Here is a 21,427-nt window from a genome sequence, read left to right on the forward strand (position 1 = left end):
TTTCCATTCATTTTCACCACAAGGTAAAACTAAATATTCGATTAAATCTGATAGTTGGACCCATAAATTAAGAACATCAATTAATCTCACTATTTATTTAAATTAGGTAACATTTTAAATTTCAGTTCTATTTTTCTTGCATGACAAGGTCCTATTTTAGAGTTTGCACAAGGCCGCGCATTTTGGCGGCTTTTCCTTGCCAACAAACATCAACAAAAGTGAATAAACGAAGTATAACAACATCACAACAACAACAAAGTTGTTCAATCAATAACAACAAGAACACCTCCTGCACCACCAATGTATCACCATTGAAGTATCTAGAAGGAGCAAACTGTTCAGGAGAAGCAGGTTCACCAGATTTCAGAAGAACAAGCTACAAGGAGACCGAAGGTAGGATATAGAGAGATGAGAGGGACATGCAAGCACATGTTCTTATCAGATCCCAAGAGGAAATAAAGGGAAACATAAAGAAAAGGAGCTCAAGAACATCAACAACTTGAGTTGATGGTTGTTGGCAATCAAAATGGCTAGCAGAACAATCATTAGTATTTGTTCTTAATCATAAAACTGACACTACACCATCTCACATACAAAAACAAGCAATCACAACAACATCTGGTTGATCACATGATCAACAAGGGCTTATATCCAGGATGGACGAGACTCCGAAAAAATTTAGGCATGAAATCAACATAATATTCAAAGTATTGACCAACCACCTCACGAGACCCCCTAGCAACTAGTTAAGCATATATTAACACATCAAGATTCAATTTGAGCCTAGATATGAAAATATTATGGTATAGCCAAATAGAAGGACAAATATGTCTAAAAATTGAAGCTACACATGCATTTAATAAGCTATTTAAACCAAGAAACCATCTATATCATGCGACCTAGGACAAAATCATTGATTACATAGGATAATAAATTATTTGAACCCAATTATTAAAACTCTAACTAAACAAACTTGAGTGGACTCTAATCAATATAGTTTATTGAGAACCTAAGAATTAATAAGACTTTTAAATTTGATTTCATATTTGATTTTGGGATAGGTACAAACCTGAGTAGCCCACGAAATCTTTCTTACCAAAAGTTGCTCAAAAAATACTATTATTGTGAATTGGATCAGGACCTTTGTGAATATTATCAATTGTGACTATGTTTCATCAATTGCCAGCAGTGACACAAAACCGCCGCTATCGGTGTGAGTCTACGGATGGACCCACTGCTAAGGCAAGGGCCCCGCGCGGGTGGATGTAGTGGCTCACACAAGAATGGTGGGTGCATAGGGCCCACCCACAGCCTCACATCGGATCCACGCGTCGCCCCATGAATGGTGCCTGAGTCAAGGAGAGAGGGAAGGAGCCTAGGACCTTAATTAATGATAATGATGGATAGTAGATTAAACGACCAAACAAACGCCATGATTATGCTTTGCTGGTGGCACGAGCACCAGTGTGCTTCCCCTTCCCGATAAGCAAGCTCTGCTGCTATCCTCTCCTAATCAAACCCAAATCACTCCCACTACCTCTCCTGCTCGTCTTCTTCTCTGCTAAGTACGCCTTTCCCTCTCACAGCAAACTCTTTTACAGCTAAACAAGCCCGTCGCCCGTCGTAGATCTCTCTCTCAACTACCACTCTTCTACCGTGCTCCTCCGCCGACCACCACGTGCTCGCACCGCCGCCGCCAGAACTGCTCCTCGACCTCGTGCTCCTCCACCGCCGCCGCCGGTACTGCTCAAAGCCCCTGCAGCTCCCCCCCATTCCCCGCGGAACTCGCCTCCCAAGTGCTGCGGCGCGCCGTGACGCCAAAGGGCCGGCGGCTGCCGCACTGCCGCCGAGGCGACTGGACGCTCGCGGTGGCGGCCGCACTGCCGAGGCGGAGTGGAGAAGGTGCTGCCCCGCCGCGTGCGCGCTCGTAAACGACGGACGGGCGGACAAGGTTTGTTTTTTTATCCCCTCCCCTCCTCTCCTCCTGTCGCTGCCGCCTGCGGGGAACTTCTTCTAGGCCGCTGCTCGATTCGCCGCCATCTGGAAACACGCACAATGGGAGCGGAAAAATCCCGAATCTCTCGTCGTCCATCTCTTCGCCTGCTGGGTTGGATTCTATATAACGCGGATCCGGCGAGATTCATTTCCGAACCAATGTTGCTTCCTTGGAGTCAGCTACAGCTTCCCCATTTCTGACACCGGCGTCCCCCGAGCTCCGGAGATTCAGAGAACCCACGGGTTTCCTGGGTGGGGTTCCATTCGCTCCTCTGCACCGCGATTAGAGAAATCTTTAGAATTCTGGCTCTAACCAGTGTAACAATGGATCTGACAGGCATTGCGATTCCTGAAATCTTAGAGCATTTGCGAAACATAAATCGTTGCTGTCCAAAGAAGTATGTAATGTACCCGTGAGTTGTTGGGGACCTGTTTAGTTCGCGCAAAAGGCTCGCTTCTTTGCGGGCTTTGATGGGGCCTCCGCAGTTTACTCGTTGCACTCGATGCTTTAGTAGGTGAGCGAGTTCTCTCTTTTGGATTGTCCAGCAATGCTGCTGCAAATGCTCGTTTCTTTTAGGTGAACCCTGTCTTTACAGCAAAGGTTCCTGGACTTGCTCAGCCAATTATGATTCATGATGGATCTTAGTTGCTCATTTCGTGGGGTACAACCTCTATCTTTTATCTGTCTAGCATACGGTGGTAAATTTTTGCCAATCCCAGTGAAACTTCCTTGTGCGTGTGGGTTTTATCTGTCTAGTAAATTACGTGCTTCTTGCATTAAACTGTGAGATACATGTTTCATCTTCAGTGAACTACGTGCTTCTTGCACTAAACTGTGATGAGATACATGAGATTGATTTAAGGACTCTTATATTGTCTCTGGTGCTTGCTTTCAGGCAAAAGATCCTCGCAGGAGTACGCGATGCTTAAATTATAAAGGCCGCCAGAATGTCAAGGGTGCCAAAATGGAAGATCGAAAAGGCTAAAGTTAAAGTCGTATTCCGGCTCCAATTCCATGCGACGAATGTAAGATCTGTTCATTTACGCTACAGCCATTTCTTTGCCTTCTTATTTGTTATGATGAACCTTACTTTTGAAGAAAATATCTGTTGTACACCCCTCGACTCTTGCACGCTTCACCTCTCAACTCTAGAACCAGACTCAGTTCACCCTCAACTCCTGAAACCGCTTGTTTAAAAGAGATGAAAGATACTAATACAGACCCTGCCCAAAGTTGAAGGGTGTACAATTGTCTTAGTCCTGCTCTAATATTTCTATTCAGCATTTACCGAGTCTTGCATTTTGTGTGTATTATGCACTGCGTGTTTCTGCCATTCGTAGTTAAATTCTCTTTACATGGATACTTGTTTTTATTGCAGATACCATCTACAGGATGGGACAAGCTATTCTTGTCCTTTATTTCTGCTGATACAGGAAAGGTAACTGCAAAAACAAATAAAGCAAATGTGAGGAATGGGAGCTGCAAATGGCCAGATCCTATTTATGAAGCAACACGACTGCTTCAGGATTCTAGGACCAAGACATATGATGACAAGCTATACAAGCTTGTTGTGGCCATGGTGCGTTTTCGGTTTCCGTTATCCCATATCTTCCTTGGCCATGGACATGCACACATGTTATGTTACTAAGGTGTTGATATCGTGACCACTTAAACGCTGGATGAACTTACTAACAAGTGATGTTTGCTCTTTCTCCCTTTTGTCCTGACCACCCAGGGGACTTCTCGATCTAGTATTCTTGGGGAGGTCGATGTTAATCTTGCCGAATTTGCAGAAGCACTGAAGCCAGTTTCAATCGCACTTCCTTTTCGTGGTTGCGACTTCGGGACAGTATTACATGTATGCGTTTTTCCCTAGAATATACGTGCATGGGTTTTAGATAACATCAGAAAAATACTAAGCTGTGTTGAAAAGGGACTTGACAATAGTTGTTCTATGTTTAGCTTGCGTTTCTGTTGTCCTTTTTAATGTTGTTCTTTGATGAATACTGTTGCAGATCACGGCACAACTGCTCAGTACCAAAACTGGCTTCAGGTTTGGTCATAATGCCAAAATAAAAGTTGTTTTGCGTTATCGGTTCCAACTCTTATAAATGTTTTCTTGGTACAGGGAATTTGAGCAGCAAAGAGAAACTGGTGCCAGAAGTTCTCAGCAGCTAGTGAATCAAAGAAGTCATGATCCTTCTGAAGTTGCTGCTGCTTCATCAGACATTGGCAGTGACAAGGTTGGTATATCCCATGACTGATTTCATCACCAATAAACACACGTAACTATTATGCCTATGTATAGCGGTTCATGATAGTAACGGCTAACTTCCATGTGTACATGGCTTACCAATGAATAATATTGCAAAATTCCTGACTTGAGTGGTAGACCAAGTTATGCGCTTGATTGCTTTGTTGTGATTGACCATGGTAATCTCTAACACACAAATTATGTAGCTTAGGAGATGATATATTTTAAGGGACTTTGGTCCTTTACTGGAGGGATCGATCTATTGAGTGTACTATTGCTGATTGTGCTGCAAATACATCACTAGAGAATTTACCTATTAGGCCTAGATTCATGACAAGGAAATGGAATATGCGTATCATGCAGTACCTACTGTTTCATTTAATAAATTAGTTAAACCATCTCCATATATTCTTCTGTATGTATTTTTCTTCATTTCATATAATTAAGTTAGAGTACTTGATACACACCATAATTATCTTTCTCATTTGGTATAGGCTATTGCAAGGAATAAAATAAAAGAAGCTTCTTTGGGGTTCCCTTTGGCGGAAGGTTCTGTGGGTTCTACCGAAGACTATGAAAACTCATCACATAATTCAGATGGTTATTTTGCTGAAAAGAATGATCCATGTGGCAGTCATGAAAACAGTAACTTTAGACACTCAGGTGACCTACCACTGTGTCCGACAAGTCAAAGCCCTACACCAGAGAAGGGGCCATTTCAGGGTAAGCGCCTTTCACCACAAGGGAGCAATGATTGGAGTCATGGTTGGAGTCCTGAGTTCTCCACCAGTCATGATCTTGCTGCTGCTCATGAGGAGAATAATCGACTCAAGACCAGATTGGAGGTGGCTGAGTCAGCCTTTTCTCAGCTTAAGTCAGAAGCAATGTCCCTGCAGGATGCCACTGGAAAATTAGGCACTGAAACACATGGCCTAGCTAACCAGCTTGCTGTGGAACTTATGTCACGCGGCGAGCTCACAACTGAAGTATCCTTCCTAAGGACAGAATGTTCTAATTTGAAAAGAGAGCTGGGAGAAATGAAATCTGCAAAACTCTTGAAGCACAAGGCTGATGGTCAAGTTCCTCTTGTGACAGCTGGAGGCCAAGGGAATACTTTAAATAATATTGGAAGTGGTGTTCTTGCTACAGATTGTTCAGTACAAGATCTCCAAACTGAATGGCTGCAAGGTTTGCTGCTTCTTGAAAATAAACTGCAGCAGACCAGAAATAATGCTCTCCATGGACTTCAAGCAAGTGATCTTGATTTCCTTCTTGCTGATATAGGGGCTATTCAGCGTGTGATTGAGAACCTCAAGCAAGGTGTTCAGCTTGGCCCGAAGAAAGAAAACTATAGAGAACATTTGGTTCCACCATCCGATCTTGCCCATCAATCAAGTTTAGGACGTGATTATGTTACCGACAAGAAAAACTCTGGCAGTACAGGCACAATGGAGGAGAAAATGTGCGGGCTCTTGCAGAAGTTGGAGGACTCAAAAACTGAGAAGGAGAATCTGCTGGAGAAGATGAGCCAGATGGAGCGCTATTACGAATCTTTTATCCTCAAACTTGAGGAAACCCAAAAGCAGACATCAATTGAATTGGAAAATCTCAGGAAAGAACATAATTCTTGTTTTTATACAGTTTCTGTCCTCCAAGCCCAGAAGCAAAAAATGCACGAGGATATGAATGACCAGCTAATGAGATTTGTTGAGGATAGAACAGCTTTAGAAGCTCAAAATAAGGAGTTTGAGAGGAGGGCTGTTGCTACAGAAACAGCACTTAAGAGGGTGCGATGGAATTATTCTGCAGCTGTTGATCGTCTACAGAAAGATCTTGAGTTGCTGTCCTTTCAGGTTCTCTCTATGTACGAGTCAAATGAAACTCTTGCAAAGCAATCCATTATAGAAGATACTGAGAGTTTTCCTGAAGAGCATTCTGCAATAGCAGATATACACGGTATTAGTGAACATGGCCAAGACAGGCCTCTTGTCAAACAGTTTGGACCTGAAGGTCTTCATGTGGCAACTGAATCTCAAGTGTTTTCAGCTGAAAATGGTACATCACGTGATTTCAGCTACAAAATGGATGGGCAGAAAAATCTCCTCCGGGCTCTCAAAATTGAAGAACTTCGTAGCAGATCTGAAGTCATATGTAATCTTGATTCACAGGTGAACTCCTCCAACATCGGAAGACCAAAAGATGCTTCTTCAGCAATGGAATCTGAGATTTTAGAAACGTGTGCCGTTAACATTGAGTGGCAGGTATTCTCCGACGTGCTGCGGGAATCTCACTATACTGCACTGGATATGATTAAGCGAATGCAGGGACGGCTGTACATGCTAGAAAAACAACTCCATGAAGCTAATGATGCTAGGGAATCTTTAGTGCTCAAATTAAACTCTGCATTGGACCAATCAAAATGTTTGAAAGAAAGTGAATCAGGATACATTTTGAAGTGTGATGATCTGACAGTGAAGAACCAAATATTAGAAGCAAAACTCCAAGATATTGCAGTTGAAAATGCTCTATTTACGGAAAAGCTTGTGGCATCTGAAAGAGTTGTTGAGGAACATAAAACTTGTGAAAGTAAGAACAGTGCCTGCACCGAAGAAAGGAAGAGATTTGAGAACCTTTTAGTGAAAGAAAGTAAGCAAACTAGTCAGCTTAAGGATGAGCTCAGATCAGTAATGGAAGATTTTGAGGGAATGAAAGATGAATTACGTAAGCAGTCCTCTTTAATCAATGAACAGCAAACTGTTTTCACATCACTTCAAGAGCAACTGAGCATTCTATGCCCTAAACTTGTTTCTTTGAGTAAGGACATTGGAATTTCATGCTTGGATGAGGTATCTGTGCTACATGAACTTCAGAACAAGAACTACACTGCAGTTATAGCAAGCCTAGAATTCTTCCAGCAGCAAGCATGCCAGAAGGTGCTTCATCTACATCACGAAAATGCGGCATTGGAAGAAATGTGTGATGTTCTTCGGAAGAGAGCAGACATGTCTGGAACAGAATTGCTTGATGTGAAGCAGAAGTTTCATCGTGATATGGCTGAAACAAAAGAAAAATTGAACATTTCTGAGGGACATGTGGAGAAGCTTCAGCAGGAACTGCAGGAAATGGAACATGAAGTTAAGATAATCTCAGAGTCTCAAGAAAAGCACTCCATTACCAATGGTGATTTAACATTAAAGTTGGCCCAAATGGAAGTGGAACTGCAGACCGTCATCAGTGAGAATGAGACTCTTGTTGAAAAGACGAAAGACATTGCTGCTGTTGTTCAGGAACTTGAGAGGACCAAAGTAAGTCTTGCAGAAACTGATGAAGATAACAAAACTTTGGCCCAGTCTCTACAGTCTAAAGACGAACTGTTGGTGCACATGGAAAATGAAATCAGAGGTTTGCAAAATTGTCTGAGTTGTACCGAGGAGAATTTGCTAAAAGAAAAGATAATGAGAGAAGATCTTGAATCTTCCCTTTCAAGTCTTACATCTCAACTTGGGGAGAAGGATCAGGTCCTGCTATCTTACAATGAGGGCAAAATAGAGTTACTTCATCTGAGGGACCAGATTTTGGACATGAGAAAAGAAAACAGTTTGATGCAAGATGCTCTTTCACAAAGTGAACAAAACAAAAGGGACCTCACTTGTAAGAATTTCTCTCTTCACTCCCAGCTCTCCAATGCTGAAAATCAGTTAGCAACAATTCTGGAGGATTTGCTTGCCACTGAAATTGAAGCTAGTTATATGAGAAGTCAGGTTGAGGATGTTGCCGTGCAACTTGATCTCTTAAGAAGTGACATTGCGAAGCTTCAGCTTGAGAACAAAGATGCTGACGACTTATTAAGGGAGCACATGTTGAGTGTAGCAGAATTAGCTGACAGAAATTCCACACTTGAATCCACTATTCATTCTCAAGAAATCAACCTTGCCAGGGTTAATCAAGAGAAGGAAGGGCTTGAAGAGCTTATAAAAAGAAGCGAACAGACATTGGCTCAGGTTAGCAGTAACAAGTCTCGAGATATATCAGCATCGATCAATAGCAGTGAGGCAGTATGGAAGTATCAAGATGAGATTTTGCAGCTTAGAGCCATGCAGACGAATCTTGAAGAGAATGTTGATGGTTTGAGATCAATGAAAGATGAAGTTGAAATTCTAAACGTGGTTCTGAAATCAAAATTGGAAGAACAGCATACTGAGATGTCATCACTGCTACAGGATTTGGGATATGAGTTGAAAAATTTAGAAGAACAGAACAATGAGCTTACTCTAAAACTCGCTGAAGAAACTCTGAAGGCAGAAGAGTTCAAGAACCTGTCTATCCATTTAAGAGAGCTAAAAGAAAAGGCTGAAGCTGGAAAAAAAGAGAAAGAGGGGTCATTGTTTGCCATGCAAGAATCCCTTAGAATTGCATTTATCAAAGAGCAATATGAATCAAAAGTTCAAGAGCTGAAAAGTCAGGTGTTTGTCTCTAAAAAGTATTCTGAAGAGATGTTACTGAAGCTACAAAATGCTTTGGATGAAGTTGAAACTGGAAGGAAAAATGAGATCGCTCTAGCTAAAAGAATTGAAGAGCTATCAATGGAAGTTTCTGAACTGGAGGTGGAGATGCAGGATTTATCTGCTGAGAAAAGAGAGCTGTCTAATGCATATGACAGCATAATGACGGACTTGGAATGCACAAAGCTGAACTTCGATTGCTGTAAGGAAGAAAAGCAGAAGATTGAGGCCTCTCTTCAGGAGTGCAGTGAGGAACGCAATAGAACAAGGGTGGAGCTTGACTTGGTGAAAAAGTTGCTGGAGAATATGTCATTATCTGACCATATCCCATCACCTCGTAATTCTGGATCATGCAATCCTGGTGCCACATCTATTGCGCAAATTCTGGGAGATGCAAATTCTGGGTCTGCACCAGAGTTAATACCAAATACAACAGAAGTTGATTTAGGATTACAGGAAGGTGAAGTTGGAATACAGGGTACAAATCTTTCAGAAGATATTGCAGAATCAGACGATGCTGATAAGGTTGATGAGCATCCACATGCCATACACACACCGTCAAAGAACTTGGAGGTAATCAATCTAACATAAACATCTCTATGATTTCTTAGACTAATTGCGATTGAAATTAGGACTCATGCAATAGTTGGCAATTGCACACAAATGAAGTAACTTTTTTTTTCCTGTAGGAATATATGTTAGGCATATGAGATATGCCACGTCTCTCATGTAATGTAGTATAGTTTGATATATTGTATTGATTCATTACCTTGAATACTCTGTTTCAAATATAAGAGTAGAAAGAGGCCTATGTTTAGGGCATAAATAGAGAATTGCGTACTGTCTGTGGCTGTTGTGTATAGAACCTCCATTAAGTTCCATGAAATTTTCCTTAGTTTGACCTCTCATTATTGTCCTTAACATTAAGTTTTGATGAAAGATAAATCTAAGGCATATTTGAAAGTGGAGGAAGCTAACAGTAATAACAGCCCGGCAGCGCAGGTTGCAAGTCTGGCCCCGACCAATGGATAACTTGTTAATCCAGAGCCTTATGAACCCAGAGCCCGCCCAGCATAATTTAAGTGCATCTTCGAAGCCTTATCAACCTAGAAGCTACCGTTTCAAGGGATAACTTGTTAATCAGAGGGCTATATTAAGTTGGATTATGTGGCAGAATGGTTGAGCTTCCTATGAACCTAATCTCACCGGATATAAGTTCTAGATCTTTAATTTTTACATGTTAGTGCTTTGTCTAGAAGTGTATATAGACCTTCTGGTGTAACACTTCACTTTTGCTTTTGCTGTTTTACTTCATAGCCACCAAATCGATGTAGAGGATATTCATTAGACAGTGTACATTTATACATGGCATGGACTTACTCATTTTTCTTTCGGAAGTGTTTTGCTTCGGTATCAGTAACATTTATAGTAGTTTTTGTTCTCTGAGCTTACTTTATTTGTACTGATCCGACAGAATGGCTATAAGGAATGTGAGTCATCATTGGAGAATCATCCGACTGTCGACAATACTATCAAAGATATTTCTAAAGAGCATAAGAAATTAGCAAATGACTTGAATCTTTTCCAGAAAGAGGTATGTTGAAATTTCTGTGTACTTTTTATAACACAAAGTCTGTTTCTACGAGTTTTGCAATCACCATAGCTATTAATGGGTTCTTACACAAAAAAAATCTTACTATTGACGTGGAGAGAATATTAATCTAATCAGTTTAACTGTTCAGCTGATGCATGCAGTAGGTTTGAGTGTTTGAGTATATATTCATGGTGGTGACATATCATCACATCTGTGAACTCATGGTGGTCATGTGACATGCCTGCTGGTGTGCTTGCATTCACGAGCATTGCGCAGAGCATGACTATTGAGCTGCAGAATTGATAGGGCATCTCTTATGCGCTCCGTCAATCTCTATCTTCCTCACCACAGACATTTCTTATGTGTCAAGCCTTCTCTCAGATCTAATTTAATTAGCACATACCCTTATGAGCTTGATAAAAGGAACATTTGTGACTAAACTATATTATTCTTGATAGAAAACAACATCAGAATTTCCTGCTGCAGTTTTTGTTAAGTACAATATGTACAAAAGGAGGCACATGAAAAAAAATACAAAAAGAAGGGAAACTAAAGGATGCTAGGTAGCCAATCTCCAGAATTTATGCTGTGACTAAGATTGGGTAAATCAAACAACTTGTGGTTGGTTTGCATGAATCAGTAATTACTTCATAGTTGGCATCATGTGGATTAGGGCTGATTTGCTGGAAACTATTTTGCATATGCAGCTGGAAAGACTTAAAAATGAGAATTCGTCCCCTCTTGTTCCCCTTGATGTTAATCTTATTGATCCATCACTCAGTGGTTTGGGAAGGGCATTATCACAGCTTGATATGGTATGTGTATTTCTCACCTTTCTATTCTAATATCACAATTCAACATACTTTCTGCCATTATGTAATGGAAGAGTTGTGCGTCCAACATGCACATGCACCCACCTCCATTGTTCAATATGAACCTGCAATCCATATACCTTATGCTCAATTTTCCTTTTGTTGCATATGTTACTCTTTAGGCAAATGAACATTTGCGAAGCATTTTTCCTTCATTTGAAGAGCTTCCTGGTTCTGGAAATGCCTTGGAAAGAGTACTTGCTTTGGAGCTTGAGCTGGCGGAAGCTCTGCAAGCAAAGAAGAAGACAGACATCCTTTTCCAGAGGTAGCTAGTCATACTGCATCTATTTTCATACTTACTCTTGTCTAGTTAAGCATGTTTTCTCCATTATAATCAGCTCTTTTTCTCACAATGGACTAAAAGCATCCTCACATATCGAGCCTAGGGCCTTTTTCTGGATGTTATTCTCATGTCTGTCAAGCTACTAAATATTCTTCAGAAACTGAACTAACTAGGACAAAGAAAAGCCTGAAATCCGCAGCTTTCAGTAATATAAGTCTGCTTTATGAAATAAACGCTCATCTCTTGAACATTTTTCTCTTCAGCTCATTCTTGAAGCAACACAACAACGATGAATCAGCGGTCTTCCAGAGCTTCAGGGACATCAATGAGCTGATACAGGATACGATCGAGTTGAAGAGAAGACAGGTGGCTGTCGAGAGTGAGCTGAAAGAGATGCAGGGTAGGTACTCTGAGCTCAGTTTGCAGTTCGCTGAGGTGGAAGGCGAGAGGCAGAAGCTAGCCATGACCATGAAGATCCGGTCGCCCATGAAACAATAGGAACCAAAGACTTTGAAATGATCTTGTTCTGCAGCGAAGGAAGAAATAATTTTGTAATGTAAATATCAGTAGAATGGTCACCATCTGGAACCAAATGTAGAGCGGTATGTGATATACATAAATGATGTAGTAACGTCTTTGTACAAACCCCACCCCCTCTCTCCTTCTGACACAATCTTGTCAATCAAATGTTAACAGCCAGCAGCCGTTCAAGGCACATCTGGTGACTGCATCTTAACTATTTTTAGATCATTGGCTGGAATTGATGGTCATGTTTTGCTGCCTGATGGCACAATGATGTTATTTATTTTCTCGGATGTGAAATCGAAGCTATGGGTGACATACCAGGCGTGTTCTAGACATGCTTACCATTTCCCGCCTTGATCTTGCTTCATTGTTTTTGAACCATCGTCATTCAAAGATCATGGAGATCGATCTCCCTGGGGTGGCGCGGCGGAAATGGTGGGTGGCTAAACCCTAGGTTGAGGAAAGAACTGCATTGATACCATGATAGGTTATGGAATATGATTGTATTGATGATAACCGGTGATTACATTGTGTGCCTCTTGAGCTGTTTATATACTAGAGAAGATTTGAAGGGCAAAAAGTCTAGTAGAGTAGAGTAGAGATAGTTGAAGACTAACTACAAACCATATATGTATGCATGATATACCGGGCTTGGCTCCTCTACGTTCAGTTATTACTGTGGTGCTAAAATCTGGCGTCCACTTCAACCTAAAGGTTCTCCTTCCTCCACCTTGAACTTGTTATTAACTGAAAAAAACCACCGACATCGGAGGTATAGTTGTCTGCCTACCCAGCTGGGCGGCTTCGTTTTACTTTTTTTTTTTTTCATTTTTCACCGCGAAACCCACAACCGTGGGATCGATTTCCATTATAAGAGATAACGGAAGCCGCCACAACCAAAAAGCATCCAGAAGTGCGAAGCTAAGCAAAGAAAGTAAACGCCGCCTACTGCCAGTTAAACCGGTACTAATCCAGAGAACTGCAGAACTGACGCACAATATCCTCAAGGAGACCATCATCTGATGACAGATGACGTTCTGAAGATCAAGCTCGTTAGTCCATACGATTACATACTAGAGCATGGAGGAAGTAATATAAAGTTTTTCAATTCTTCGATCGGCAGTGCCAAAGATTTACTAAATTACGAATTAGGACTGTTCAAAGAACTACGCCTTGTTCAGTAGCCTCGACAGCGGAGGCGGGAGGTCTGGAGCTCGCTGGCGCTGGCGACGTGCGTCCGAGCTTCACCTGTGCGGCTGCGTGGAACACGACTGACTAACGCGGGGAGCTTCAGCACCGCCTTTCCTATTATATTTCGTTATGTTGGTTGTCTTGCCTGCAGGCTGCAGTGATGCCAAAGAAGTTGTATCCCATAACAATCTGGTCAGCAACAGTCGGAGGATGTGAGACATCGTTGATTTATGAAAGAAGCTGCATTCTGGCTTTCAGATCAAGATATTTGGTAGCTCTTCTGCATGGGAAAATACTCAAGAATTACACCAGATCAACACAACACAACCATTCATTCATTTGTTGAATTGTTGGAAATCGCATTCATCACTGTAACCATTGAATTGTTGTGGTAGGGAGGGTTACAATAGGACGCCACAAGCGCCATCGTCGCCTACTGTAAACTGAAACACGTACTAGTTTCTTCAGACAAAGCTCCTGACGAGCCTCCACAGGTCGTCGTCGTCGCCGCCCGATTGACGATCCCTGCCCCTGAACACCTTCTCCCGCGCCTCCTTGGACAGCCTCGTCGCCTCCGCCCTCCTACCGAAGTAGTCGTAGTCGACTTCCACGGATCCTTTGGCGGCGTACTCTCTGCGGACCCAGGCCTGGAACACGGCGAACCTCTCCTCGCCCTCGTAGGCGTTGCGGGTGCACCGGTAGAGCCGCACCGTGCGCTCGTCCTTCTCCTCCTCCGGCGACATTACCAGCGACGGGTTGGCCCGCTTGAGGTCCCGGAACTGGGTGACGACCGGCTCGTTCCCCTGGGCCAGGATCCGCTCGATCTCCTTCTTCGGCAGCCGCCACATCTTCTTCTTCACTGGAGCCGCCGGCGCCGCCTCCCCCTGGCTCTTCTCTGATCCCTCGGAGCAGTCGATCCTTTTGGCGGCGCGTGAAGGCTCCTCACCGGCGGCGAAAGACTCCTCCGCCTTTCTTTTGCTAGGGCGCTCACACTTGAGGCCGGCCATCGGTTGATCTGATGGAGTTGGTTTCGCAATCGCAAGCAAGAAGATTCCGGCGAGAGAGGGATCGATGTGCTTCGAGTTTCCATTTGGGGTACGTATTATATAACTTTGGTTGCCGCGTCGGGAGGAGGGTTTGGTTCAGACTCGGAGTCGGAGTTGTGTCGAATTCCGTACTCCGCATGGCCCAGACAAGGTTCTGCTTCTGCGCGTCCGCCGTCTGATTCCAGGATCACATATTCACATCAACCATTCCCTAGTCAGCAGCGGCACGCGCAGCTTGCTCGGAAGCATGTGATTGAGCCTGTGCCTCGCTCGGAACGTAGCGGAGAGCTCCTGCTCCCGATCCCCTGATCTGACCTGTACTGTCCTTGACAGCAAAACCCCATCTACCTGTCCTTGTTGATGCAGCAAACACACCGTCGATGTTGATTTTTAGGTGATCACCTGACGGCGCCTTCCATTCTGCCGCCTCTGCTAAGACACTGTCAGGGTTTACCTTACTGCAAAACACTTTGCATTCTCCCGCCAGAATCTGGTTTGGGCCACTAGGTTCTCTTGTCCTCCTATTTTCTCTTTTGCATTGATTTTATTTCTGTTTGTCCACCATCTCCACATCAGATATGCAATTAGCGCACCTTTTTCTTCTCCCATTTTTAGCATCTGGTGTACTACTTCCTTTGCATCTGGACAGGTACATAACAATTGTCGTTCCTCCTCCAAGTTCAGAACCTTCCATATCTTTTTTACTTCTTTGCATCTCAAGAAAAGGTGCGCTCCATCTTCATCTAGCCTCTGACAACAAACACACCTGGTATCACAGTTCATTCCTCTTCTTTTTATATTCAAACCTCCACGCAAATTGTTGTATTTTTGGTGTACATACCAACTTCCAGATTTTTTTCCCACTGTAATGTGTTTGATGGAAGATGACTGCTGCGGTCCATCTCTATCCTGGAGATATAATTTATACGGTTTTGCTATGTCTCAGTCAACTGAGATTTTCTTAAGTCTAAGTCACTTTCAAAAATGTGCTTTGAGTTGCATTTTTCAGTTAAAAAAGTGCAATTGCATTTTTCTGATAGAAATGTGCAAGAGTTGCACTTTTCTTTAAACTGTAGTTGCACTTTTCTGAGTTGACTGAGACTTAAGAAAATCTCAGTCAACTGAGACGTAGGCACACCCTAATTTATAAGCTGACTTTACCGTGAAAATTCCCTTGCTATCATAGTGCCATGCAAGAAGATCTTCAAACTCCTCTCTGACAGGTGTAGCTATGATTATATCTGCATCTATATTCCAGAAATTTTCAGTAACCAATTGCACGCCCCATTGGCCAGTAATTGGACTGATCAACTCACTAACTTTTGTATATATGCATTGCCTTCTCGGAGTGATTGGCTTTAGAGCTCCATCCCGTGCAAGCCACGGATCATCCCAGATATTCACATTGGAACCATCACCAGTTCTCCAAACTAAGCCCTCCTTGGACAATTGAAAACCATGGAGAATTTTTCTGAAGGTGTAAGACATACCAACCGTGGGTTTTGCTTGCAGAATAGTGGAGTTAAGGTAATACTTCACCTTCAAGACTTGTGCACACAAAGAATCAGAGGAGATTAGCATACACCACCATGCTTGTCTTGCCAACATGGCCATGTTAAAACCGTACAGGTGACAAAATCCAGAATTTTTGTCAAAAAGGACCACCTGCCCCCACTGAAATGCCAAAAAGGACCACCCCTGAGTGTAAATGGCAAAAGTGCCGCGGCGGCACGCTAGCCACGCGACACGTGGAAGGTGCCGCCGCCGGCTGTAGCGGCAAGGCCTGCCGCCGTCGCGTGTGGCAGCACGTCCGCCTACCATGGTCGCCGTCCGTCGGCCGTTAGCGCCGTCGAGCCTGGTGGGCCCTGCCGCCACAGGGCGCGGCGGCACGCTGGCATGGCGCCTGCCTCCACCAGCCGTGGTGGCAAGTAGCCGGCCTGGAGGACAAAGACAGCAGGCTTGCGCCTCGTTGTGCGTGTGACTGATTCCCACGAATATTTTGCTTTGAAGTGTGATTATTCCCTATGTTTTTGGCTTTGGCCCGTGAATGGAGCTGCACTATCAGTATGGGTGTAACTGCACTGATTCCTAGGCATTTTGCGTAATTATCAGTCCTGTGATTCTGAGACATGAAGCGACGTCCGCCGCTGATACATGAACTATAGCACCGAAAGAGCTTCGGTCTCTGCATGCTTTAAAGCAGTAGCTGCTCACTCAGCTTGTGTCTCTGCATGCTATAAAGCAGCAGCCTCTCTTTGCAGACGAGCTCACATACCCGCATGCTTTAAACCAGCATCCTCTCTTCCCAGACGTGCAGCGCCTCTCGTGAGTTGACTAGAAGCAGAAGAGAACCAGCATCCTCCATGCATCGATAAAGCTGCATGCTTGATGGTTAAGTGCATGCATGCTTTTGATTAGTACATGAAGGTGAGTTGACTCTCTCTCAGTGCTTTATCATTAGCAATGGCCTCTTCCCTACGCTCCTCCTCATGGAACCTTGCCCATGCACGCCGTTGTTTTTCCTCCACCTCACGGCGCGCCCTATCTGGCTGCTCCTGGTCTATCCAGTGAAACCAGTTGCAAAGGGGCGGGGGAGACTGCAACAAAAATAAGACGGTTAATAAACGAAAATTAATGAAACATACAGCAAGCCTCAAGGATTTTTAATCAGGCTTTTAGAACATACCGCAGGTCTCGAGGACGACGAACTTGTTCGTGCGGGTGGATCATGATCGTAATAAGCGCACATGAAATATTTCATGCCGAACTTATCAGAAAAATCCACCACCTCCTTCACCTTCGCAAGGCGGTCGCACTAACACCTCTCTGCTGTAACCCCCGGTGGCAAGCTTGCATTCTTCCTCTTCATCATCCTAAAATCCTGGTCCGAGCAAGGCACACTCATGCTGGCTAAGGTATAACGACTTCTGACTTGTGTACCAAATAACATCGACGCCTCTTTTTATAGAGAGCTGGACAGCTCGAGCGGGAAAATTAGGCGGGAAATGGATGCAATCAGCAAAAAAGCGAAGCAATCGACTGAAAAGCAATGCATGGGAATGAGTGCTCGTGGGTATCAGTGCGCAGGCCTGCTGCCTTTGTCCCCCAAGCAGGAGACTTGCCGCCACTGCCGGTGGAGGCAGGCGCCACATCAGCGTGCCGCCGTGCTCTGTGGCGGCAGGGCCCACCAGGGTCGACGGCTCTAACGGCGGACGGACGACGACCATGGTGAGCGGACGTGCCGCCATAGCTAACGGCGGCAGGGCCTGCCGCCACAGCCGGCGGCGGCACCTGCCACATGTCGGCTGGCGAACGTGCCGCCACGACAGTTTTGCCATTTTCACTGAGAGGTGGTCCTTTTTGCCATTTCAGTGGGGCAGGTGGTCCTTTTTGACAAAAATTCCAAAATCCAAGGCCACCATCTTTCTTTGACCTTGTAAGCTTCTTCCAGCTCAGCCAATGTACCTTGTTCTCTATATCTTGTTGTGCCCACCAAAATCTACAAATCATTGCCCCGCAAAGTGTTTTGGTGAGGTCAAAACAAGACATGACAAAGGTCGGTATGGCTTGTGCACATGCTTTAATCAGTATGTCCTTCCCGGCCTTCGAAAGGAACCTTTCCTTCCACCCCCTGAATTTTCTTCCATTCGATCCTTCAGGTATGCAAAGGTTTGTGATTTTTTACCTTCCTACATACACAGGCAAACCAAGGTACTTCCCTGTACATGCCTCCGGTCTGATATTCAGCTTCTGTAGTACTCCTTGCTTGCACAATTTTTTTGTGTTTCTGCTGAACATCACTGAGGACTTGTCATAATTAATAATTTTCCCCGAGCAACACTCATAGTTGAAGTATATTTTGCAGCCTGAAAGACTTAAAAATGAGAATTCGTCCCCTCTTGTTCCCTTTGATGTTAATTTTATTGACGGGCATTATATGGTATGTGTTTTTCTCACCTTTCTGTTCTAATATTTTTACAGTTCGAATTTTTTGTTGCCACCATCATGAGATAATGGAAGAGTTTGTCCAACACCCACATGCACCCACGTCCATGACGCTGCAATCCGTACACCGTGTGCTCACTTTGTAGGCAAATGAGCATATGTTAATCATTGAAGCGCTGCAAGCAAAGAAAAAGATCCTTTCCAGATGTAGCTAGTCGTACTACATATATTTTCATGTTTACTCTTGTCCATGTTTTATTTCATACTTTTAGTTTTTGTAATGGAAAACCATCTACTTTTATAAATCTGATGGGCCAGGGTCAAAATTAACACACAAGTGCGCGCTCTGCTTATACTATGAAGTGGCAAGCAAATACAAAAGCCTAGAGACTAATTTACATAATAAGCATGTTTGTCATACTAGCATCACTGAAGATCAAAGTTTAATTTGAAGATGAACCTGTACCAGCAGGTTTTACGGTCTCTGAAAGACATAATCAGTTAAACATACAAGTCACCCAGATATCAAAGTTTAATTTTAAGATGAACCTGTACCAGCATTGATAAACTTGTAAAATGATTTAACCAAATAAGAACCGGAAGCCTCAAGGGGGGAAACTTGTAAAATGATTGCACATTGTATGCTAATTAACGATAGGGGGAAACTGTAAGCCAACAGTTACCACAGGAATGGTTGAGAACTTTAATCAAGCATGCAAGGACGTTGTTTGTAGCACTTGAAGAGAGTTACAGTATTTGCATGAAAGGTCTTTCAGCGGCTCCCCTCAACTCTCTTGGACTAAGTTTGCTAGATTCACTCTAAACATAGCTGGGACCCATCTAATCCCACCTGATCAGGTGAGGGGGGATATCGTGCGATGCACCACCTGCAGCTCGAATTTGACGCCTTATTGTCCGACACATTTCTACTCCATCGTCAATCCTTTCCCACAGGTAGACGTTGCTTGTTGGAGAGCCCCGCTCTCTCTTCTCTACTATCTCATCATACCATTCCTGCATATTCTCATATTCTATATAAAGATCCCAAAGTTTTGACTCAACATAATCTTCCTGCAAATTAAAACATTGAACCAAATACGTCAATGCAAGTGCATGAATAGAAATGCATGAATCTCAATAAAGAAGAACTAACATAACTTGATCATTACCATTCCTTCATGGATTTCAAATCCTGGGTGCTCTTGGCACAGACTTCTTTTGGACTCACGCAGAAAAGGGTGTGAATCAGGACAACAAAACTGAAAGGCTTCTCGAGTGAACTGGTCATCCAGGTTTCCTGTAGTAACCACATCAAGTTTTGAACAAAAGACATATTTAGTTTCAGAACAAAAGAGACATTTCATAATTGGAACTTACTGCCAAGGATAACGTTGACTGCTCTTGATCCTCCAAGAAAATAGACAGGAACTCTTCTGTCATCAACATAACGGGTAAGCTTTTCGAGAGCTGAAACCTCTCCAATTTGTTGGACATTTCTAACTGGATCAGAATCCACATCAGAATCCACAGCACCAATCATAGGATCATAGGTCTTCTTGATGTAGGACGCAGCAAAGTTTAACATCTGCATTATAAAGAATCAAAAAAAAAAAAAGGTAGAAAGAATACTTGATATAATAGATAGTCAAATTACACATAAATGAATATTTATTGCCTCTTTAGGTAATATATACCACAAAAAGTGAGACATGCTAGTTCATCAAGTTGGGTGATTTTTTTTTTTACCTCAGTTCTGCGAGATATCAGAGATATAACATCCTGAGTCAAAAGCAAAAGATAGATAAATCGTGGGAACAGTCAAGAGGGCATTGAAATATTTCAGAGCTAGAAAAACTAAAACCTTCAAAATATCAGCAGTGAAAATTCCAGAATCCAGTAGCTGGCCCTTGAGTAGATCAAATTTCTCTGGCATCAGTTTGTTTAGCATACTGCACAAGTGAGAGGAGATAAACAGTATGCAAAGGGAAAATATGAACTAGAGAAATCTAATTCGTGAACAAGAATGGAGGCAGCCAACTGCAGCAAAGAACAATCAACAAAAAAACACAATCTCACCCTTTCAGGATTTGATCTTTCTCCGAGAGATTGCCTCTTTTGGTTGACCAAGGTACCTCAGACTTGATACGAGGAGCGAGGCCAGTCTGAAATTTGAGGACAAAATGTCAATGAATAATGATTAATATACAGATAGCTAAACACTATACATACAAGTTCCACAAAATATTGGTAGAGGAAAAAAAGTAACATAAATAACAGCAAAGAAAATTACCACTGAATATTCCGTACTTCTTTGTATTCAGTTCCACTACTTGCGCATGTAGATTCCGATTTCCAGAACATTATGCTCATAGTTACGTAGAATGGTACAAAATTAAGCAAATTATATAACAGCGCAACAGAAACATGATCAAACTACACTACTGTGTTAGATCAAGGATCCCAAAATGTCCAGGATAGCAGGTCTGAAAAACCAAGCTACTACTACTGTAGTAAAATGTGATGGATCCCAAGAAACTGCCACCAGGAAACAAAATGGTGATTGCCAACATGAGCTTATTCAAAATCTAAACTACAAACAGAGATTTAGATGAATTACTGGACTGGGAACAGTCAAACAATTCACAGCTAGAAAAAAATAAAACCTTCAAAGTATCAGTAGTAATTCCAGATTCCATAAGCTGGCCCTTGAGTAGATCCAATTTCTCTGGCGTCAGTTTGTTTACCATACTGCACAAGTAAGAGGAGATACACAGTATTTAGAGGGAAAATACGAACTAGAAAATATCTACTTAGTAAACAATAACGGAAATTAGCCACTGCAGCAAAGAACAATCAACAAAAAAACACAATATCACCCTTTCACTGTTTTCAGGAATTTATCTTTCTCTGAGAGATTGGCTCTCTGGGCTGACCAAGCTAACTCAGACTTGATGAGACGAGGAGGAGGGCCAACCTGAAATTTGGGAACAAAATGGCGAGGAATAATGATTAATATACATAAACTATCCATACAAGTTCAACAATATATTGGTAGAGAAAAAAAGAAACAACAAAGCAAATTACCACTGAATATTCCCAACTTCTTTGTACTCACTCCCACAACTTGAGCATGTAGATTCCGATTGAATACTCGTTTCCAGAACATTATGTTCATAGTTACGTAGAATGGTACTAAATTAAGAAAATTATATAATAGTG

At 42.8% G+C, this 21,427-nt stretch overlaps 2 protein-coding genes across 2 annotated transcripts; one reads left to right on the forward strand and one right to left on the reverse strand.

Moving 5' to 3' along the window:
* The first annotated feature begins 1,872 nt into the window (after window positions 1-1,872).
* LOC124691394 (COP1-interactive protein 1) lies at window positions 1,873-12,302 on the forward strand. The gene is made up of 11 exons (XM_047224678.1): window positions 1,873-1,951; window positions 2,892-3,021; window positions 3,375-3,575; window positions 3,732-3,854; window positions 4,012-4,049; window positions 4,125-4,239; window positions 4,745-9,325; window positions 10,227-10,346; window positions 11,054-11,161; window positions 11,341-11,483; window positions 11,765-12,302. The coding sequence occupies exons 2-11, from the start codon at window positions 2,944-2,946 to the stop codon at window positions 11,997-11,999; spliced, it is 5,742 nt and encodes a 1,913-aa protein (XP_047080634.1). The 5' UTR covers window positions 1,873-1,951; window positions 2,892-2,943; the 3' UTR covers window positions 12,000-12,302.
* Window positions 12,303-18,835: 6,533 nt separating this feature from the next.
* LOC124686061 lies at window positions 18,836-21,299 on the reverse strand. Its single transcript, XM_047220064.1, has 7 exons — window positions 21,293-21,299; window positions 20,285-20,370; window positions 20,070-20,157; window positions 19,955-19,987; window positions 19,586-19,793; window positions 19,378-19,505; window positions 18,836-19,279 (listed from the first exon to the last, which is right to left on the reverse strand). Exons 3-7 carry the CDS (start codon window positions 20,154-20,156, stop codon window positions 19,049-19,051), a joined length of 687 nt encoding a protein of 228 aa, XP_047076020.1. The 5' UTR covers window position 20,157; window positions 20,285-20,370; window positions 21,293-21,299; the 3' UTR covers window positions 18,836-19,048.
* Between the last annotated feature and the right edge of the window lie 128 nt (window positions 21,300-21,427).

Source organism: Lolium rigidum, chromosome 2, assembly GCF_022539505.1.
Source record: "Lolium rigidum isolate FL_2022 chromosome 2, APGP_CSIRO_Lrig_0.1, whole genome shotgun sequence".
Taxonomy (NCBI): Eukaryota; Viridiplantae; Streptophyta; class Magnoliopsida; order Poales; family Poaceae; genus Lolium; species Lolium rigidum.